A 16,672-nucleotide genomic window follows, 5' to 3' on the forward strand; every position below is an offset into this window, starting at 1 on the left:
TACTCCTGCCTTAAAAATCTGTACAGTCCAATCATAGGTGAGGCATTCAGGCTAAAGAAGGGAGTCAATGTAACACTACATCTCTCCAGATTACTCTTCTCACTTTAGCTTGAAAGTCCATTTTTGAGGAAAAGGGTACATAATTTATATCCACAGTAATAGTAAAGGCACAGGTCATTTTTTCCTGCATTATTTCAATGAAGTAATTTTTCCGTTACATCTGCTTTCAGGAGAACCAACCACCTGAAATTCAAATGGATGGTTGTATTTAGTGGCTAAGGAATTATTCATGATTCTTATATCAGTGCCCTGGCTCCCTGTCAATTGAGGCTGGAATAAGGAACTGAGATTTCCAAACCTGTGCAGCTGGTAAACATCAAGGGGACCAATCGGGTGGGGTCTCAGGCTCTTCAGATCCATATTTCATTCATTAAATGTTAAAAATTGTCAAGGCTGTTTTTTGTAGATGAGAGAATGCTAAAATATAAGGGAAAACACCCCATAGCTGTATTGTAACAATAATAATAGTACTACTTTTTTTTCTGTGGTGCTTTGGTTTTTAAAAATTTGCCATGTGTTGCATTTCATTTGATTTCATAGAATTATTTCAAATTAGTAGAAAAGGAAACTGAGGTTTAGAGAATTTTGCCCATTCCATGGTAGAATTGGGGCTCTATGAGAGGTTCTCTGTGTTTTATTTGAGGGTTCAACCCCTCAGCTTTAACAGCAGGAGGCTGCTGGGCATATGGTTTTCATGCTGCTGTATCACCAGAATGACGTGAATCTTCAGGGAGCCAGATTAATTACTCTTCAGAAGAGATTTCTCTCTGGTGCTTTCTTGTGCTCAAATCCTGCTGTGAAGTCAGAAAAGACTTTGAAATGGCAGGATTTGGTAACCAAATCTTTTGACTTTTGGTGGGAATGTATGTGTTGCAGGTAGAATTGGTTAGAGCCACGAAGTGGGTACTTGAAACCACTTATTACTCTTAATGAAAACTTCTGTTTACTTAATACAAAAGTAGAGATAAGTGTAAGCTATATCTGTTGGATTACTTTTTAGCCAAACATATGATAATTATTTGCTATTTAAAATGTATGATACCTTCTCTTTTGCTTTAATAATGTTCAAAGGATTGTTCTTACATCTACAGTATAAACATATGATCACAAGCATGAGTTGAAACAGATGCCAACACAAAGGTATTAAGTAACTAAACCTCCTTTGCTCCTTCATTCCATCTTTCTTTCTACCTCTTTCTCTTAAAGAAAATACTTTATTGACTTGTTAAACAGCATCACTCAGTCCTGTGTATTTTATTTTTGGCATCTATATATACTGAAACCTCATTCATGGTCCTAATAACTCAAACAGATGGCCTCTAGCTCTTTGGAGTTTTGTTTTGTTATCCCTTTATCCATCTTGATTCTCAAATTAACTTTCTCTTTTTAGGCCTTGGCCCAGAGTAGGTCTGATTTTCTTAAAGTGATTATTGAAAACATTCAAAATAGCAAATATTCTATTAATAATATAGATCCTGGAGATTATTAAAAGAGTTTCTAATTATATGTACTTAGATGTTTTTAAAAAGGCAAAATGGTATCTGAGGAGGCCTAACAAATAGCTGAGAAAATAAGAGAAGGTAAAGGCAAAGGCTATTGGTTTTTCCAGTGGTCATGTATGGATGTGAGAGTTGGACTATAAAGAAAGCTGAGTGCCAAAAAATTCATGCTTTTGAACTGTGGTGTTGGAGAAGACTCTTGAGAGTCCCTTGGACTGCAAGGAGATCCAACCAGTCCATTCTGAAGGAGATCAGCCCTGGGATTTCTTTGGAAGGAATGATGCTAAAGCTGAAACTCCAGTACTTTGGCCACCTGATGCGAAAAGTTGACTCATTGGAAAAGACTCTGATGTTGGGAGGGATTGGGGGCAGGAGGAGAAGGGGACGACAGAGGATGAGATGGTTGGACGACATCACCAACTCGATGGACATGGGTTTGGGTGGACTCTGGGAGTTGGTGATGGACAGGGAGCCTTGGTGTGCTGTGGTTCATGGAGTCGCAGCGGACATGACTGAGCAACTGAACTAAAGGCAAAGGAGAAAAGGAAAGATATACCCATTTGAATACAGAGTTCCAAAGAATAGCAAGGAGAGATAAGAAAGCCTTTCTTAATGATCAGTGCAAAGAAATAGAGGAAAACAACAGAATGGAAAGACTAGAGATCTCTTCAAGAAAATTACGGAAAACAAAGGGAACATTTCATGCAAAGATGGACACAATAAAGAACAGAAATGATATGGATCTAACAGAAGCAGAAGATGTTAAGAAGAGGTGGAAGAATGCACAGAAGAACTGTACAAAAAAGATCTTCATGACTCAAATAACCACGATGGTGTGATCACTTACCTAGAGCCAGACATCCTGGAATGGGAAGTCAAGGGGGCATCACTTAGGAAGCATCACTATGAACAAAGTTAGTGGAGGTGATGGAATTCCAGTTGAGCTATTTCAAATCCTAAAAGATGACGCTGTGAAAGTGCTGCACTCAACATGCCAGCAAATTTGGAAAACTCAGCAGTGGCCACAGGACTGGAAAACGTCAGTTTTCATTCCAATCCTGAAGAAGGGCAATGCCAAAGAATGTTCAAACTACTGCACAATTGCACTCATCTCACATGCTAGTAAAATAATGCTCAAAATTCTCCAAGACAGGCTTCTGCAGTACGTGAACCATGAACTTGTAGATGTTCAAGCTGGATTTAGAAAAGGCAGAGGAACCAGAGATCAAATTGTCAACATCTGCTGGGTCATCAGAAAAGCAAGAGAGTTCCAGAAAAACATCTACTTTTGCTTTGTTGACTATGCCAAAGCCTTCGACTGTATGGATCACAACAAACTAGAAAATTCTTAAAGAGATGGGCATACCAGACCATCTGACCTGCCTCCTGAGAAATCTGTATGCAGCTCAAGAAGCAACAGTTAGAACTGGACGTGGAACAACAGACTGGTTCCAAATAGGGAAAGGAGAACGTCAAAGCTGTGTATTGTCACCCTGCTTACTTAACTTATGCACAAAGTACATTGTATGAAATGCCAGGCTGGATGACCCACAAGCTAGAATTAAGATTGCGGGGAGAAATATCAATAACCTCAGATACGCGGGTGACACCACGCTTATGACAGAAAGCGATGAAGAACTAAAGAGCCTCTTGATGAAAGTGAAAGAGGAGACTGAAAAAGTTTCCTTAAAACTCAATATTCAGCAAACTAAAATCATGGCAACTGGTCCTATCACTTCATGGCAAATAGATGGGGAAACAGTGGCAGACTTTATTTTTGGGGGCTCCAAAATCACTGCAGATGGTGACTGCAGCTGTGAAATTAAAAGACACTTCCTCTTTGGAAGAAAATCTATGCCCAACCTAGTTCAGTTCACTTCAGTCTCTCAGTCATGTCTGACTCTTTGTGAACCCATGAACTGCAGTATGGCAGGCCTCCCTGTCCATCACCAACTCCCGGAGTCCACCCTAACCCAATGTCCATCGAGTCAGTGATGCCATCCAACCATCTCATCCTTTGTTGTCCCTTTCTCCTCCTGTCCTCAATCTTTCCCAGCATCAGGGTCTTTTCCAATGAGTCAGCTCTTCGCATCAGGTGGCCAGAGTATCGGAGTTTCAGCTTCAATATCAGTCCTTCCAATGAACACCCAGGACTGATCACCTTTAGGATGGACTGGTTGGATCTCCTTGCAGTCCAAGGGACTCTCAAGAGTCTTCTCCAACACCACAGTTCAAAAGCATCAATTCTTCAGCGCTCAGCTTTCTTTATAGTCCAACTTTCACATCCATACATAGCTACTGGAAAAACCATAGCCTTGAGTAGACGAACCCTTGTTGACAAAATAATGTCTCTGATTTTTAATATGCTGTCTAAGTTGGTCATAACTTTCCTTCCAAGGAGTAAGCGACCAACCTAGACAGCATATTCAAAAGCAGAGACATTACTTTGCCAACAAAGGTCCATCTAGTCAAAGCTGTGGTTTTTCCAGTAGCCATGTATGGATGTGAGAGTTGGACTATAAAGAAAGCTGAGCACCGAAGAATTGATGCTTTTGAACTGTGGTGTTGGAGAAGACTCTTGCGAGTCCCTTGGACTGCAAGGAGATCCAACCAGTCCATCCTAAAGGAGATCAGTCCTGAATGTTCATTGGAAGGACGATGCTGAAGCTGAAACTCCGCAGAGATTCGGACATGACTTAGTGACTGAACTGAACTGACTGAAATGTTTTTAAAACAATGTTAGTCTCTCATTTCTGAACTCTAATGTATTTTATCTGGTCTCTTCTAAATGGTTTCCTATGTGCATGCATGTCTCTTCCTATTAGATTTCATACACCTAAGTACAGACCCATGGCCACAGCATCTCTCTAGGAGTTCTTAGTTTTTCAGTGAATTTTTTGATAATAAATAATATTATTTATTCTGGTAGAATTTTTTTAAAGAGTAAAACACATCTGTAATTTCACTATTCTCTACTTTAGTCACATCAGTGACATTCCAAATGAAACTTAGCCTTTGGAGTCAAGGAGTAAATTCATTAACCTACCTAAGAGGCTGTTAGAATTTACACTAGTGCTTGCAAAATAAATTCGTTGTAAGTGGAGGAAATTTTGCTCAATTTTATCCCTGTAATGCCCTGTTTTAAAGTATCAGTGGAGCTAAAGCCTTGGGTTTTGCAGTCTTCTCACTGACCTTTACTGGTTGTAGAAGCTGTTGTTTACTGAAATCCCATCTGTGTTGAGGCTGTGTTCTGCCAAATTTCCTACAAAACTGATAGTAGTTCCAGGCCATTCAGTTCAGTTCAGTCACTCAGTCGTGTCCGACTCTTTGCGACCCCATCGACTACAGCACGCCAGGCCTCCCTGTCCCTCACCACTCCCGGAGTTTACTCAAACTCATGTCTGTCAAGTTGGTGATGCTATCCAGCTATCTTATCCTCTGTTGTCCCCTTCTCCTCCTGCCTTCAATATTTCCCAGCATCAGGGTCTTTTCAAATCAGTCAGTTCTTCTCATCAGGTGGCCAAAGTATTGGAGGTTCAGCCTCAGCATCAGTCCTTCCAATGAACATTCAAGACTGATCTCCTTTAGGATGGACTGTTTTGATCTCTTTGCAGTCCAAGGGACCCTCAAGAGTCATCTCCAACACCACAGTTCAAAACCATCAATTCTTCAGCACTCAGCTTTCTTTATAGTTCAACTCTCATATCCATACATGACTACTGGAAAAACCACAGCTTTGACTAGATGGACCTCTGTTGGCAAAGTAATGTCTCTGCTTTTGAATATGCTGTCTAGGTTGGTCATAGCTTTTCTTCCAAGGAGCAAGTGTCTTTTAATTTCATGGCTGCAGTCACCATTTGTAGTGATTATGGAGCCCCTCAAAATAAAGTCTGTCACTGTTTCCACTGTTTCCCCATCTATTTGCCATAAAGTGATGGGATCAGATGCCATGATCTTAGTTTGCTGAATGTTGAGTTTTAAGTCAACTTTTTCAGTCTCCTCTTTCACTTTCATCAAGAGGCTCCTTAGTTCTTCTTTGCTTTCTGCCATAAGGGTGGTGCCATCTGCATATCTGAGGTTATTGATATTTCCCCTGGCAATCTTGATTCCAGTTTGTACTTCATCCAGTCCAGTGTTTCTCATGATGTACTCTGCATATAAATTAAATAAACAGGGTGACAATGTACAGCTTTGATGTACTTCTTTCCTTATTTGGAACCAGTCTGTTGTTCCATGTCCAGTTCTAACTCTTGGTTCCTGACCTGCATACAGATTTCTCAGGAGGCAGGTCAGGTGGTCTGGTAGTCCCATCTCTTTAAGAATTTTCTACAGTTTGTTGTGATCCACACAGTCAAAGGCTCTGGCATAGTCAATAAAGCAGAAATAGATGTTTTTCTGGAACTCTCTCTCTTTTTCGATGATCCAGTTGATGCTGGCAATTTGATTTCTGGTTCCTCTGCCTTTTCTAAATCCAGCTTGAACATCTGGAAGTTCACGGTTCATGTACTGTTGAAGCCTGGCTTGGAGAATTTTTAGCATTACTTTAAGCATGTGAGATGAGTGCAATTGTGCGTTAGTTTGAGCATTCTTTGGCATTGCCTTTCTTCGGGATTGGAATGAAAACTGACATTTTCCAGTCCTGTGGCCATTGCTGAGTTTTCCCAATTTGCTGGCATATTGAGTGCAGCACTTTCACAGCATCATCTTTTATGAATTGAAATAGCTCAACTGGAATTTCATCACCTCCACTAGCTTTGTTCATAGTGATGCTTGGTAAGGCCCACTTGACTTCCCATTCCAGGATGTCTGGCTCTAGGTGAGTGATCAGACCATTGTGATTATCTGGGTCGTGAAGATCTTTTTTGTATATTTCTTCTGTGTATTCTTGCCACCTTTTCTTAATATCTTCTGTTCCTTTAGGTCCCTACCATTTCTGCCCTTTATTGTGCCCATCTTTGCATGAAATGTTACCTTGGTATGTCTAATTTTCTTGAAGAGATTCCACGCTGTTATTACCCACTAGATGGTTCAGGAACATTTCCTATTGTGAGGCCAGTGGTTCTCCAACCATGGTGAACATCAGTCCCCTGGTGCTTGTTAAAGAGTCTCGATGCTGCTTCTTCTCCCGATGGATCCTGGGTGTCTGTGGTCAAAATACTTTCTGGTGGTCCTGGAGCTACTTTTTGGGAACCATTGCCATTGGGTCTTAAGTTTATTTTGAATGGAATTTTGTGATTTTTAAAATTATGACTCTTCTAAAAGTTGTGAAGCATTCTAAGTATGTTTAAAATCAGTGTTATAGATACGTTTATGAATTCTCTTTAAAATTGCAGAATCTGTACTGAGTTATGTGCCAGTGTAGATGTAATTATAAAATACTTTCTTTGCTGTAGTTTTATTGATCTAGTGCATATTAGCATGCCATTTTAAAGAAAATGTTTATTTGAAAAAAATCTCCTTTTTAATAAGCTCCTATCAGGAATGAAAACAACAAAAAAATCAAATTGCAGTATTTTTTCTGCTGTTACTTCTTACATACCCAACATTTATCTCTACTTAGTCCATCCTAAAGGAGATTAGTCCTGGGTGTTCATTGAAAGGACTGATGTTGAAGGTGGAACTCCAATACTTTGGCCACCTGATGCAAAGAGCTGACTCATTTGAGAAGACCCTGATGCTGGAAAAGATTGAGGGCAGGAGGAGAAGGGGACGACAGAGGATGAGATGGTTGGATGGCATCACCGACTCAATGGACATGGGTTTGGGTAGACTCTGGCAGTTGGTGATGGATAGGGAGGCTTGGTGTGTTGCAGTTCATGGGGTTGCAAAGAGTCGGACATGACTGAGCAACTGAACTGAACTGAATCCCATATTTTGTGTGACTGTATTTGGGGAGAAATTTTATGTATTTGGAAGATACAGTTTAATGTGCCTTTATGACCTCTTAAAATGGACAGTATTTGATGGTGTGAGTATTAGTCTTGAAGGTGGATGAAGCAATGAATTTTTTAATTACCAAAGAGTTTAATGATCCACTTCCACATCAGATGTTTTTCTAAATGTATGTTCTCTGAAAATAAAAAATAATTGACAATACACAGTAGTCTAAGGCAAATTTTTATTAATTAATTCCAGCTAAATGAGTGAATTACATATTCCAGTGAGGTCATTATAATAATGCATGTGTGTTAATATTCAGTATAAGGACCCTTACCCAGTCCTCCTTTTTTGTTTTGCAAATACCTCTTTTATAAGTTGGATCTTGCATTGAAAGGTTGAAAATCATGGATCTTGATTTGTAATTTGATCAGTGATGAGAATTCCTTTAAATGCCTTAATCTGTTCTTTCTTTTTCTTTTTTTCTTAGGGACTTTCTCCCTCGAGGGTCAGGCATTGTAACTAGAAGGCCTCTAGTGCTGCAGCTGATTACTTCCAAAGCAGGTAACGGAAAAGGATATTTGCTACATGGATGACTGTATCTGTGGTACCTGTTTTCTCATTGCTGGGTTTTGGGTCGTAGCAGCAGAAATGTTTTGGTGATCATTAGCTGCTGATATGTTTCTCTAAAACACTTCCTTTTTCATTGATTTTTAAATTCTTTTTATTACATTTATTCTCATTGTAATATATCTGTAATTTTACAGTGTGGCATAACTTCTAATACCCCTTTGGTATGCTTCCTTCCTGCGCCTATGTGTGTGTGTGTGTCTGGGAATTTTTTTTTTAAGTAATTTAATATCCATCTGAGGTTAAGACATAGACACAGGATCCAGGTTGGACATTTATAGTCAGCCAGCCACCTCTTTGCATTTTCTGAGTCAAGAGATAGGCGAGCTCCAGGATGGAAATTCACAATTAGCCAGCTTTCTCTTTGCAATTCCTAAGACAAGAGATAGGTAGACTCCAGTTGAGGAATTTACACCAGCCTTCTTGCCTGGAAAATCCCATGGATGGAGGAGCCTGGTGGGCCGCAGTCCATGGGGTCGCTAAGAGTCGGACATGACTGAGTGACTTCACTTTCACTTTTCACTTTCATGCATTGGAGAAAGAAATGGCAACCCACTCCAGTGTTCTTGCCTGGAGAATCCCAGGGATGGGGCAGCCTCATGGGCTGCCATCTATGGGGTCACACAGAGTCGGACACGACTGAAGTGACTTAGCAGCAGCATCCCATTTGCTCTCGAAAATGGATATAACTGCAGAAACAAGGTAAATAGCCAGTCTTTGTCTCTTGTTAACACCTCAAGGGAATAATCATGGCAAAGACAAAGAGAGGCAAAGACCCTTCTGAGAAAAAAGATAAGGGAGTTCAGTTCAGCTCAGTTCCTCAGTTGCTCAGCCATGTCCGACTCTTTGCAACCCCATGGACTGCAGCATGCCAGGCTTCCCTGTCCATCACCAACTCCTGGAGTTTGCTCAAACTCATGTCCATGGAGTCGGCAATGCCATCCAACCGTCTGATCCTCTGTTGTCCCCTTCTCCTCATGCCTTCAATTTTCCAGCATCAAAGTCTTTTCCAATGAGTCAGTTCTTTGCATCACGTGGCCAAAGTATTGGAGCTTCAGCTTCAGCATCAGACCTTCCAATGAATATTCAGGACTGATTTCCTTTAGGATTGAATGGTTGGATCTCCTTGCAGTCCAAGGGACTCTCAAGAGTTTTCTCCAACACCACAGTTCAAAAGCATCAATTCCTCGGCACTCAGCTTTTTTTATAGTTCAACTCTCACATCCATACATGACTACAGGAAAAATCATAGCTTTGACTAGATGGACCTTTGTTGGCAAAGTAATGTCTCTGTTTTTTAATATGCTTTCTAGGATGGTCATAGCTTTTCATCCAAGGAGCAAGCATCTTTTTATACATGGCTTCAGTTACCATCTGCAGTGATTTTTGAACCCCAAGAAATAAAGTCTATCATTGTTTCCATTGTTTTCCCATCTATTTTCCATGAAGTGATGGGGCCCGATGCCATGATCTTAGTTTTCTGAATGTTGAGTTTTAAGCCAGCTTTTTCCACTCTCCTCTTTAATCAGGAGGCTCTTCTTTCTGCCATAAGGGTGGTATCATCTGCATATCTGAGATATGCATGCAGATATCATGCGGCATTTCGCATGATGTACTCTGCATATAAGTTAAATAATCAGGGTGACAAGATAAGGGAGACATTACACATTTGCACAAAGTCTCCCCGAAATAAGTCAGAGGATAATTCCAGGCTATAATGAGTCTTGCTTCTCTCAGAAGCCTTCACTTTGAGATTCATCTTGACTGAGGAGTGTGTGTGCACCCCAGGGGAGTGTCCCAGGTTATGTCACATGTGGTAAAAGAAACCAGATAAGTGGCCTAATGAAGACAAAGACCTGGAAAAACTGCCTTATAGAAATGACTAACAGCCTGTTTACTGTGCTCCTCCTCAGCAGGGGGGTCTCCCACACCGTTTCGCTAGATGTGCGTCTCTGCCTTGCCTCTATCTCAACTAAACAAACTGTTTTTCTATGTGCTCCCCCACTTGTTGTGCTGTGTCTCTAATAAAAAACGTTTTACCTGCATTTACAGTTTCTGCCTCTGTGATAAATGCATTTTTCACTGGGGGCAAAGATATAGGGAAAAACGGCTTATAGCTGCTAGCCCTTGCTGGTTTGGTGGCTAGGATTCCTGGTTTTCATACAGGCTACCCAGGTTCAATTCCTGGGCAGGGAACTAAGATCTCGCTTCATGCCACTCTTCCAAAGAATAGCAAGGAGAGGTAAGGCCTTCCTCAGTGATCAAGGCAAAGAAATGGAGGAAAACAACATAATGGGAAAGACTAGAGATCTCTTCAAGAAACTTAGAGATACCAAGGGAACATTTCATGCAAAGATGGGCACAATAAAGGACAGAAATGGTAGACCTAACAGAAGCAGAAGATATTAAAAAGAGGTGGCAAGAATACACAGAAGAAATATACAAAAAAGATCTTCATGACCCAGATAACCATAATGGTGTGATCACTTACCTAAAGCCAGACATCCTGGAATGGGAAGTCAAGTGGGCATCACTTAGGAACCATCACTATGAACAAAGCTAGTGGAGGTAATGGAATTCCAGTTGAGGTATTCCAAATCCTAAAAGATGATGCTGTGAAAGTGCTGCACTCAATATGCCAGCAAATTTGGAAAACTCAGCAGTGGCCACAGGACTGGAAAAGGTCAGTTTTCATTCCAATCCTGAAGAAGGGCAATGCCAAAGAATGCTCAAACTACCGTACAATTGCACTCATCTCACATGCTAGTAAAATCATGCTCAAAATTCTCCAAGCCAGGTTTCAACAGTACATGAACAGTGAACTTCCAGATGTTCAAGCTGGATTTAGAAAAAGCAGAGGAACCAGAGATCAAATTGCCAACATCTGCTGGATCATCAAAAAAGCAAGAGAGTTCCAGAAAAACATATACTTTTGCTTTATTGACTATGCCAAAGCCTTTCTATGGATCACAACAAACTGTAGAAAATTCTTAAAGGGATGCCTGACCTGCCTCCTGAGAAACCTGTATGCAGGTCAGGAAGCAACAGTTAGAACTAGACATGGAACAACAGACTGGTTCCAAATAGGGAAAGGAGTACATCCAGGCTGTAATATTGTCACCTGCTGCCTTATTTTAGGCTTTTAATCGCAGAAGTACATCATGTGAAATGCCAGACTGGATGAAGCACAAGCTGTGATCAAGATTTCCTGGAGAAATATCAATAACCTAGATATGCAGATGACACCACCTTTATGGCAGAAAGTGAAGAAGAACTAAAGATCCTCTTGATGAAAGTGAAAGAGGAGAGTGAAAAAGTTGGCTTAAAGTCCAACATTCAGAAAACTAAGATCATGGCATCCAGTCCCATCACTTCATGGCAAATAGATGGGGAAACAGTGGAAAGAGTAACAGATTTTATTTCTTGGGATTCCAAAATCACTGCAGATGGTGACTGCAGACTTGAAATTAAAAGACGTTGCTCCTTGGAAGAAAAGCTATGACCAACCTAGATAGCATATTAAAAAGCAGCGACATTACTTTGCCAACAAAGGTCTGTCTAGTCAAAGCTGTGGTTTTTCCAGTAGTCATGTATGGATGTGAGAGTTGGACTATAAAGAAAGCTGAGCACAGAAGAATTGATGGTTTTGAACTGTGGTGTTGGAGAAGACTCTTTAGAGCCTCTTAGACTGCAAGGAGATCCAACCAGTCTATTCTAAAGGAAATCAGTCCTGAATATTCATTGGAAGGACAATGCTGAAGCTGAAACTTCAATACTTTGGCCAGCTGATGCAAAGAACTGACTCACTGAAAAAGACCCTGATGCTGAGAAAATTTGAAGCTGTGAGTAGAAGGGAATGACAGAGTATGAGATGGTTGGATGGCATTACCGACTCATGTTGATGAGTCTGAGTAAGCTCTGGGAGTTGTTGATGGACAGGGTAGCCTGGCGTGCTGCAGTCCATGGGGTCGCAGAGAGTTGGACACGACTGAGCAAGTGAACTGAACGTATTCATGCCAGTGTTTTCTGCTGCCTTGCCAAGATCACATTGAATATGCATGTTGTTGACTGGAAAAAAAAAAAAAAAAACATGCACACGCAACCTAACAGTTGAACGCTGTCTTTGTGTGTGAGTGGGATGAAAAAGAATTTCCAAACTTGAGGCAGAATGAGGGGAGAATAAAATTTATTAGAGTGGGAGACAGTTAGAACAGCAGGCCAGCTCAAGGGAGAACCGACCCCTTTCATGGGGTATTAGCCAGTTTTTATAGCCCGAGGACAGAAAAAATTCCTACCGGAAGGTTGGCATTTGGTGATTGGTTAGGTTGCTATAAGATGGGTAATAGGGTGAGTATTTTACCCAATATATAGGGTCAGGTAACTGCTGGTTTAGATTCTGAGGCTCATGGCAACAGTTTCTATGGTGCTGGAAGTTCCAGAGATTTTTGTTCTGTGACCTTGGTACAGGGCTCCCCACACATATGACCTTGGTGTAGAGCTCCACAAGAGTTATTATTTTTTTGGTGGGAATTTTTGCTATTTCAAGCTCAAGAGACAGCATTTCAAGTATCCCTGAGATAACTACTCCAACAAGGAAAGGGGGGAGCTATGATACATAGGAATTTTGCAACAAAGGGAAGGTAGAAGGAACAAAGACTACTGTTAATAAAAGGAAACTAGATATCTCAAGTTTAAGGAATTTAGGGCTTTTCTATGTATGGGAAGATCTGGGCTCAGTGAAATCATTTCTTTGACATGCACCTCAGCTATCTGGGGTGAATATCCTGTGTTTTCACATCCTGAGTTTCCTCAGGGCTCATCTGTTCACCCTCTGGTGGTAGCTGCCAATCGCTGATGACTGTGACATCCTTTGTTTACTGATATGGCACACAATATTCCATTTATCAATATGCATGGTGTGTGTGTTATTCTATCCCTGGATTGGGAAGATCCCCTGGAGGAGGGCATGGCAACTCACTCCAGTATTCTTGCCCGGAGAATGCCCATGGACAGAGGAGCCTGGGGGGCTACAGTCCAGTGGGTCACAGAGTTGGACATGACTGAGTGACTAAGTACATACATACAACACAGGTATATTTGTATCTATATTTATATCTATATATGAATTTGTATCTAACGTACTGTTTTGCCCCTCTCAACACCATAATAATTTGATAGGCAAATGAGCTTTGTTTTAATCTTTTGTTTCTCTGTAACCAATGATGGAAAGTTATGACCAGCCTAGATAGCATATTAAAAAGCAGAGACATTACTTTGCCAACAAAGGTCTGTCTAGTCAAGGCTATGGTTTTTCCAGTGGTCATGTATGGATGTGAGAGTTGGACTGTGAAGAAAGCTGAGTGCCGAAGAATTGATGCTTTTGAATTGTGGTGTTGGAGAAGACTCTTGAGAGTCCTTTGGACTGCAAGGAGGTACAATTAGTCCATCCTAAAGGAGATCAGTCCTGGGTGTTCTTTGGAAGGACTGATAACTAAAGCTGAAACTCCAATACTTTGGCCACTTGATGCGGAGAGTTGACTCACTGGAAAAGACTCTGATGCTGGGAGGGATTGAGGGCAGAAAGAGAAGGGGACGACAGAGGATGAGATGGCTGGATGGCATCACCAACTTGATGGACATGAGTTTGGGTGAACTCTGGGAGTTGGTGATGGACAGGGAGGGCTGGTGTGCTGCGGTTCACGGAGTCCCAGAGAGTCAGACATGACTGAGTGACTGAACTGAACTAAACCAATGATGTGGAATTTTTTTTGTGTGTGTATTTATTTGGTATTTGTATTTCTTCTTTTGTGAATTGGCTATTTTTATCTTTCTCCATTTCTTTTTTGAGGATTTTGCTACTTTTCCCAGCAATTTCTTTGAATGTTTAAGATCGAAGCACTTGTAGTGTTGGTGTCTCATAATTAGTAAAAAACCAAAGTTGTGGAGATTTACCCTTACGTTTTCTTCTAACTATTTTATAGTTTTGTTCTTACACTTAGGCCTTTGATCCATTTTGAGTTAATTTTTATATATTGTACAAAGTAAGAACTCAACTTAATTTTCTGCAGGTATATTGTCTCAGCATCATTTGTTGAAAAGACTATTCTTTCTCCATTATATGTTTTTTTGCTCCTTTATTGAAAATTAATTTGCCATAGATATATGGGTTTATTTCTGGACTTTCAAGTCTATTCAGTTGATCTATATCTCTCTATTTGTGCCTGTACCATACTTTCTCCTTTTTCAAAAAATTTATTTATTTTCAGATGCCCTGGGTCTTTGTTGCTGCATGCAAGCTATCTCTAGTTGTGGCAAGTGGGGGCTGCTCTCTAGTTGCAGTGCATGGGCATCTCATTGTGGTGGCTTCTCTTGTTGCAGAGCATGGGCTCTAGAGTGTGCAGGCTTCAGTAGTTGTGGTGCATGGGCTTAGTATCCCCTCTGTAGATGGATTCTTCCCGGAGCAGAGATTGAACTATGTCCCCTGCTTTGGCAGGTGAATTCTTAACCCCTGGACCATCAGGAAAGTCCTCATTCTTTCTTAATTACCTTTACTTTGTATTACGTTTTCAAACTGAGAATGAATTTTTCTACTTTGTTCTTCCTTTTTCAAGAGTGTTTTGGCTATCCTGAGTCTTTTAAAATTCTACGTGAATGTGAGAATTGGTTTGTTTTATCCTAGCAGTGCAAGATTGATTTAATATATGAAAATCAAGTAATGTATCACATCAATCGAATGAACACAGAAGTTACAGGATCATCTCAATAAGCTTAGAAAAAAGCATTAAAGGAAACCTACACCCTGTCATGGAACACTTGTCAAATTAGGAATACAAAGGAACTTCCTCAAGGACATGTATGAAAAACTCACAGCTAACATCATGCTTAATGGTGAAAGATTGAATGCATTTCCTCTAAGACTGGGAATAAGACAAGGATATCTACTATTGTCACTTCTACTTAATGTTGTACTGGAAGTTCTAGCTAGGGCAGTTGGGCAAGAGAAAAAATAAAAGACATTCATATTGGAAAGGATAGAGTAAAATTACCTCTATTTGCAGATGGTATAATCAAGTACATAGAAATTCTTAAGGAAATCACTAAAAAACTATTAGAACTAATAAATTAGCTCTGCAAGGTTAGAGGACACAAGATAAAGATACAAAAATTAACTGTATTTTTATATACTTGCAATGCACAATCAAAAAATTAAAGTAAGAAAATAATTCTATATACAATAGTATCAAAAAAGATACACTACTTAGGAATGTATTTAACAAAAGAAGAGCAAAATTTATACTCTGAAAACTACAAACTATTATTTAGATAATTGATTGAAAGACTTAATGATAAGATGGCAATACTTTACAATTTGATCAGTAGATTGAATGCAATCCCTATATCAATTCAAGGTTTCCCAAGTGATGCAATGGTAAAGAATTTGCCTGCTGATGCAGAAGACTCAAAAGATGCAGGTTTGATTCTTGGGTTGGGAAAACCCTGGAGTAGGAAATGACAACCCAATCCCGTATTCTTGCCTGGAAAATCCCATGAACAGAGGAGCCTGGCAGGCTACAGTCCATGGGGTCTCAAACAGTTGGACATGACTCTTTGAACAGGTAAATCACAATTCAGCTAACTTTTTGGTAGAAATTGTAGATATTTTAAGCCATTGTTTAATGTAAAAAAAAGTCCAAGTTTAATCCAAAGGAATAGACTCAAATGATGTCATTTGGAAAAAAGTAAATTGCTTATAAATCTACAATGTACCAGATATTATTTGAAGTTCTGGAAATATAGCAATGGCTAACCAAAGTCTCTGCCTCTCTGGTGATTTATAGTTTGGTTATATCAATTTTAATGTATAGAAGGTTTACTCTTTTTGGCTGTAAATATAAACATTTATGTTTAACAAAAAGTAAATAGCATAATTTTTTCCTTTCCATACATAAATATTTTTTTAACACTTAGTTCTGAAATTTATTTTCATGTATGAAGAAATAATTTTTTCCCAGTCTCCTTTATCTTATATTCTATTCTTATTGCAACCTGTTTCTGACTATCTTATTAGTTTCATTGTGCCAACACTACAGTGTTGCACCACGCAGCATGTGGACTCTTTGTTCCCCATCCAGGTCCCCTGTAATAGAAATGCAGAGTCTTAACCACTGGACTGCCAGGGAAGTCCCCACAGTGTTTTATGTTTAGCGGATTTATAATTTGCTTTAATATCTATCAGGGATATAGTCCTCCCCCCATTATTTATGGGTTCTTTTCTGTTGTGTCAAAGTTTAGAATAATTTTATAAAGACAAAATTATTGCTACTAGAATTATTTTAGCTTCAGTAGATTCGTTTAGAGAATAATTAATTTTTTTAATTGGAGTATAATTATATTGCAATGTTCTGTTAGTTTCTATGGTACAACAATGTGAACCAGCTGTAAGTATACATATATCTCCTTCCTCTTGAGCCTCCCTCCCACCCGCCATGACAATAATCAGTATCTTTAAAATATTCATTATTTTTTCCAATACAGGGACTATGCTATATCCTTTCATTTGCTCAAATTTTATTTTAGTAAAATTCTAAAAATATAGCATCCATCCT

General features: G+C 39.7%; 1 protein-coding gene across 9 annotated transcripts in view; it reads left to right on the top strand.

Moving 5' to 3' along the window:
* The window catches only part of DNM3 (dynamin 3), a 651,174-nt gene that overhangs the window by 113,879 nt on the left and 520,623 nt on the right, over window positions 1-16,672 (top strand). For all 9 annotated transcript variants that reach the window (XM_059875294.1, XM_059875295.1, XM_059875296.1 and 6 more), the window contains exon 2: window positions 7,927-8,000. In XM_059875294.1, the coding sequence (XP_059731277.1) occupies window positions 7,927-8,000 (74 nt within the window). The remainder of the gene's footprint in view (window positions 1-7,926; window positions 8,001-16,672) is intronic.

The sequence above is a fragment of the Bos taurus genome, chromosome 16 (genome assembly GCF_002263795.3).
Source record: "Bos taurus isolate L1 Dominette 01449 registration number 42190680 breed Hereford chromosome 16, ARS-UCD2.0, whole genome shotgun sequence".
In the NCBI taxonomy this organism is placed as follows: Eukaryota; Metazoa; Chordata; class Mammalia; order Artiodactyla; family Bovidae; genus Bos; species Bos taurus.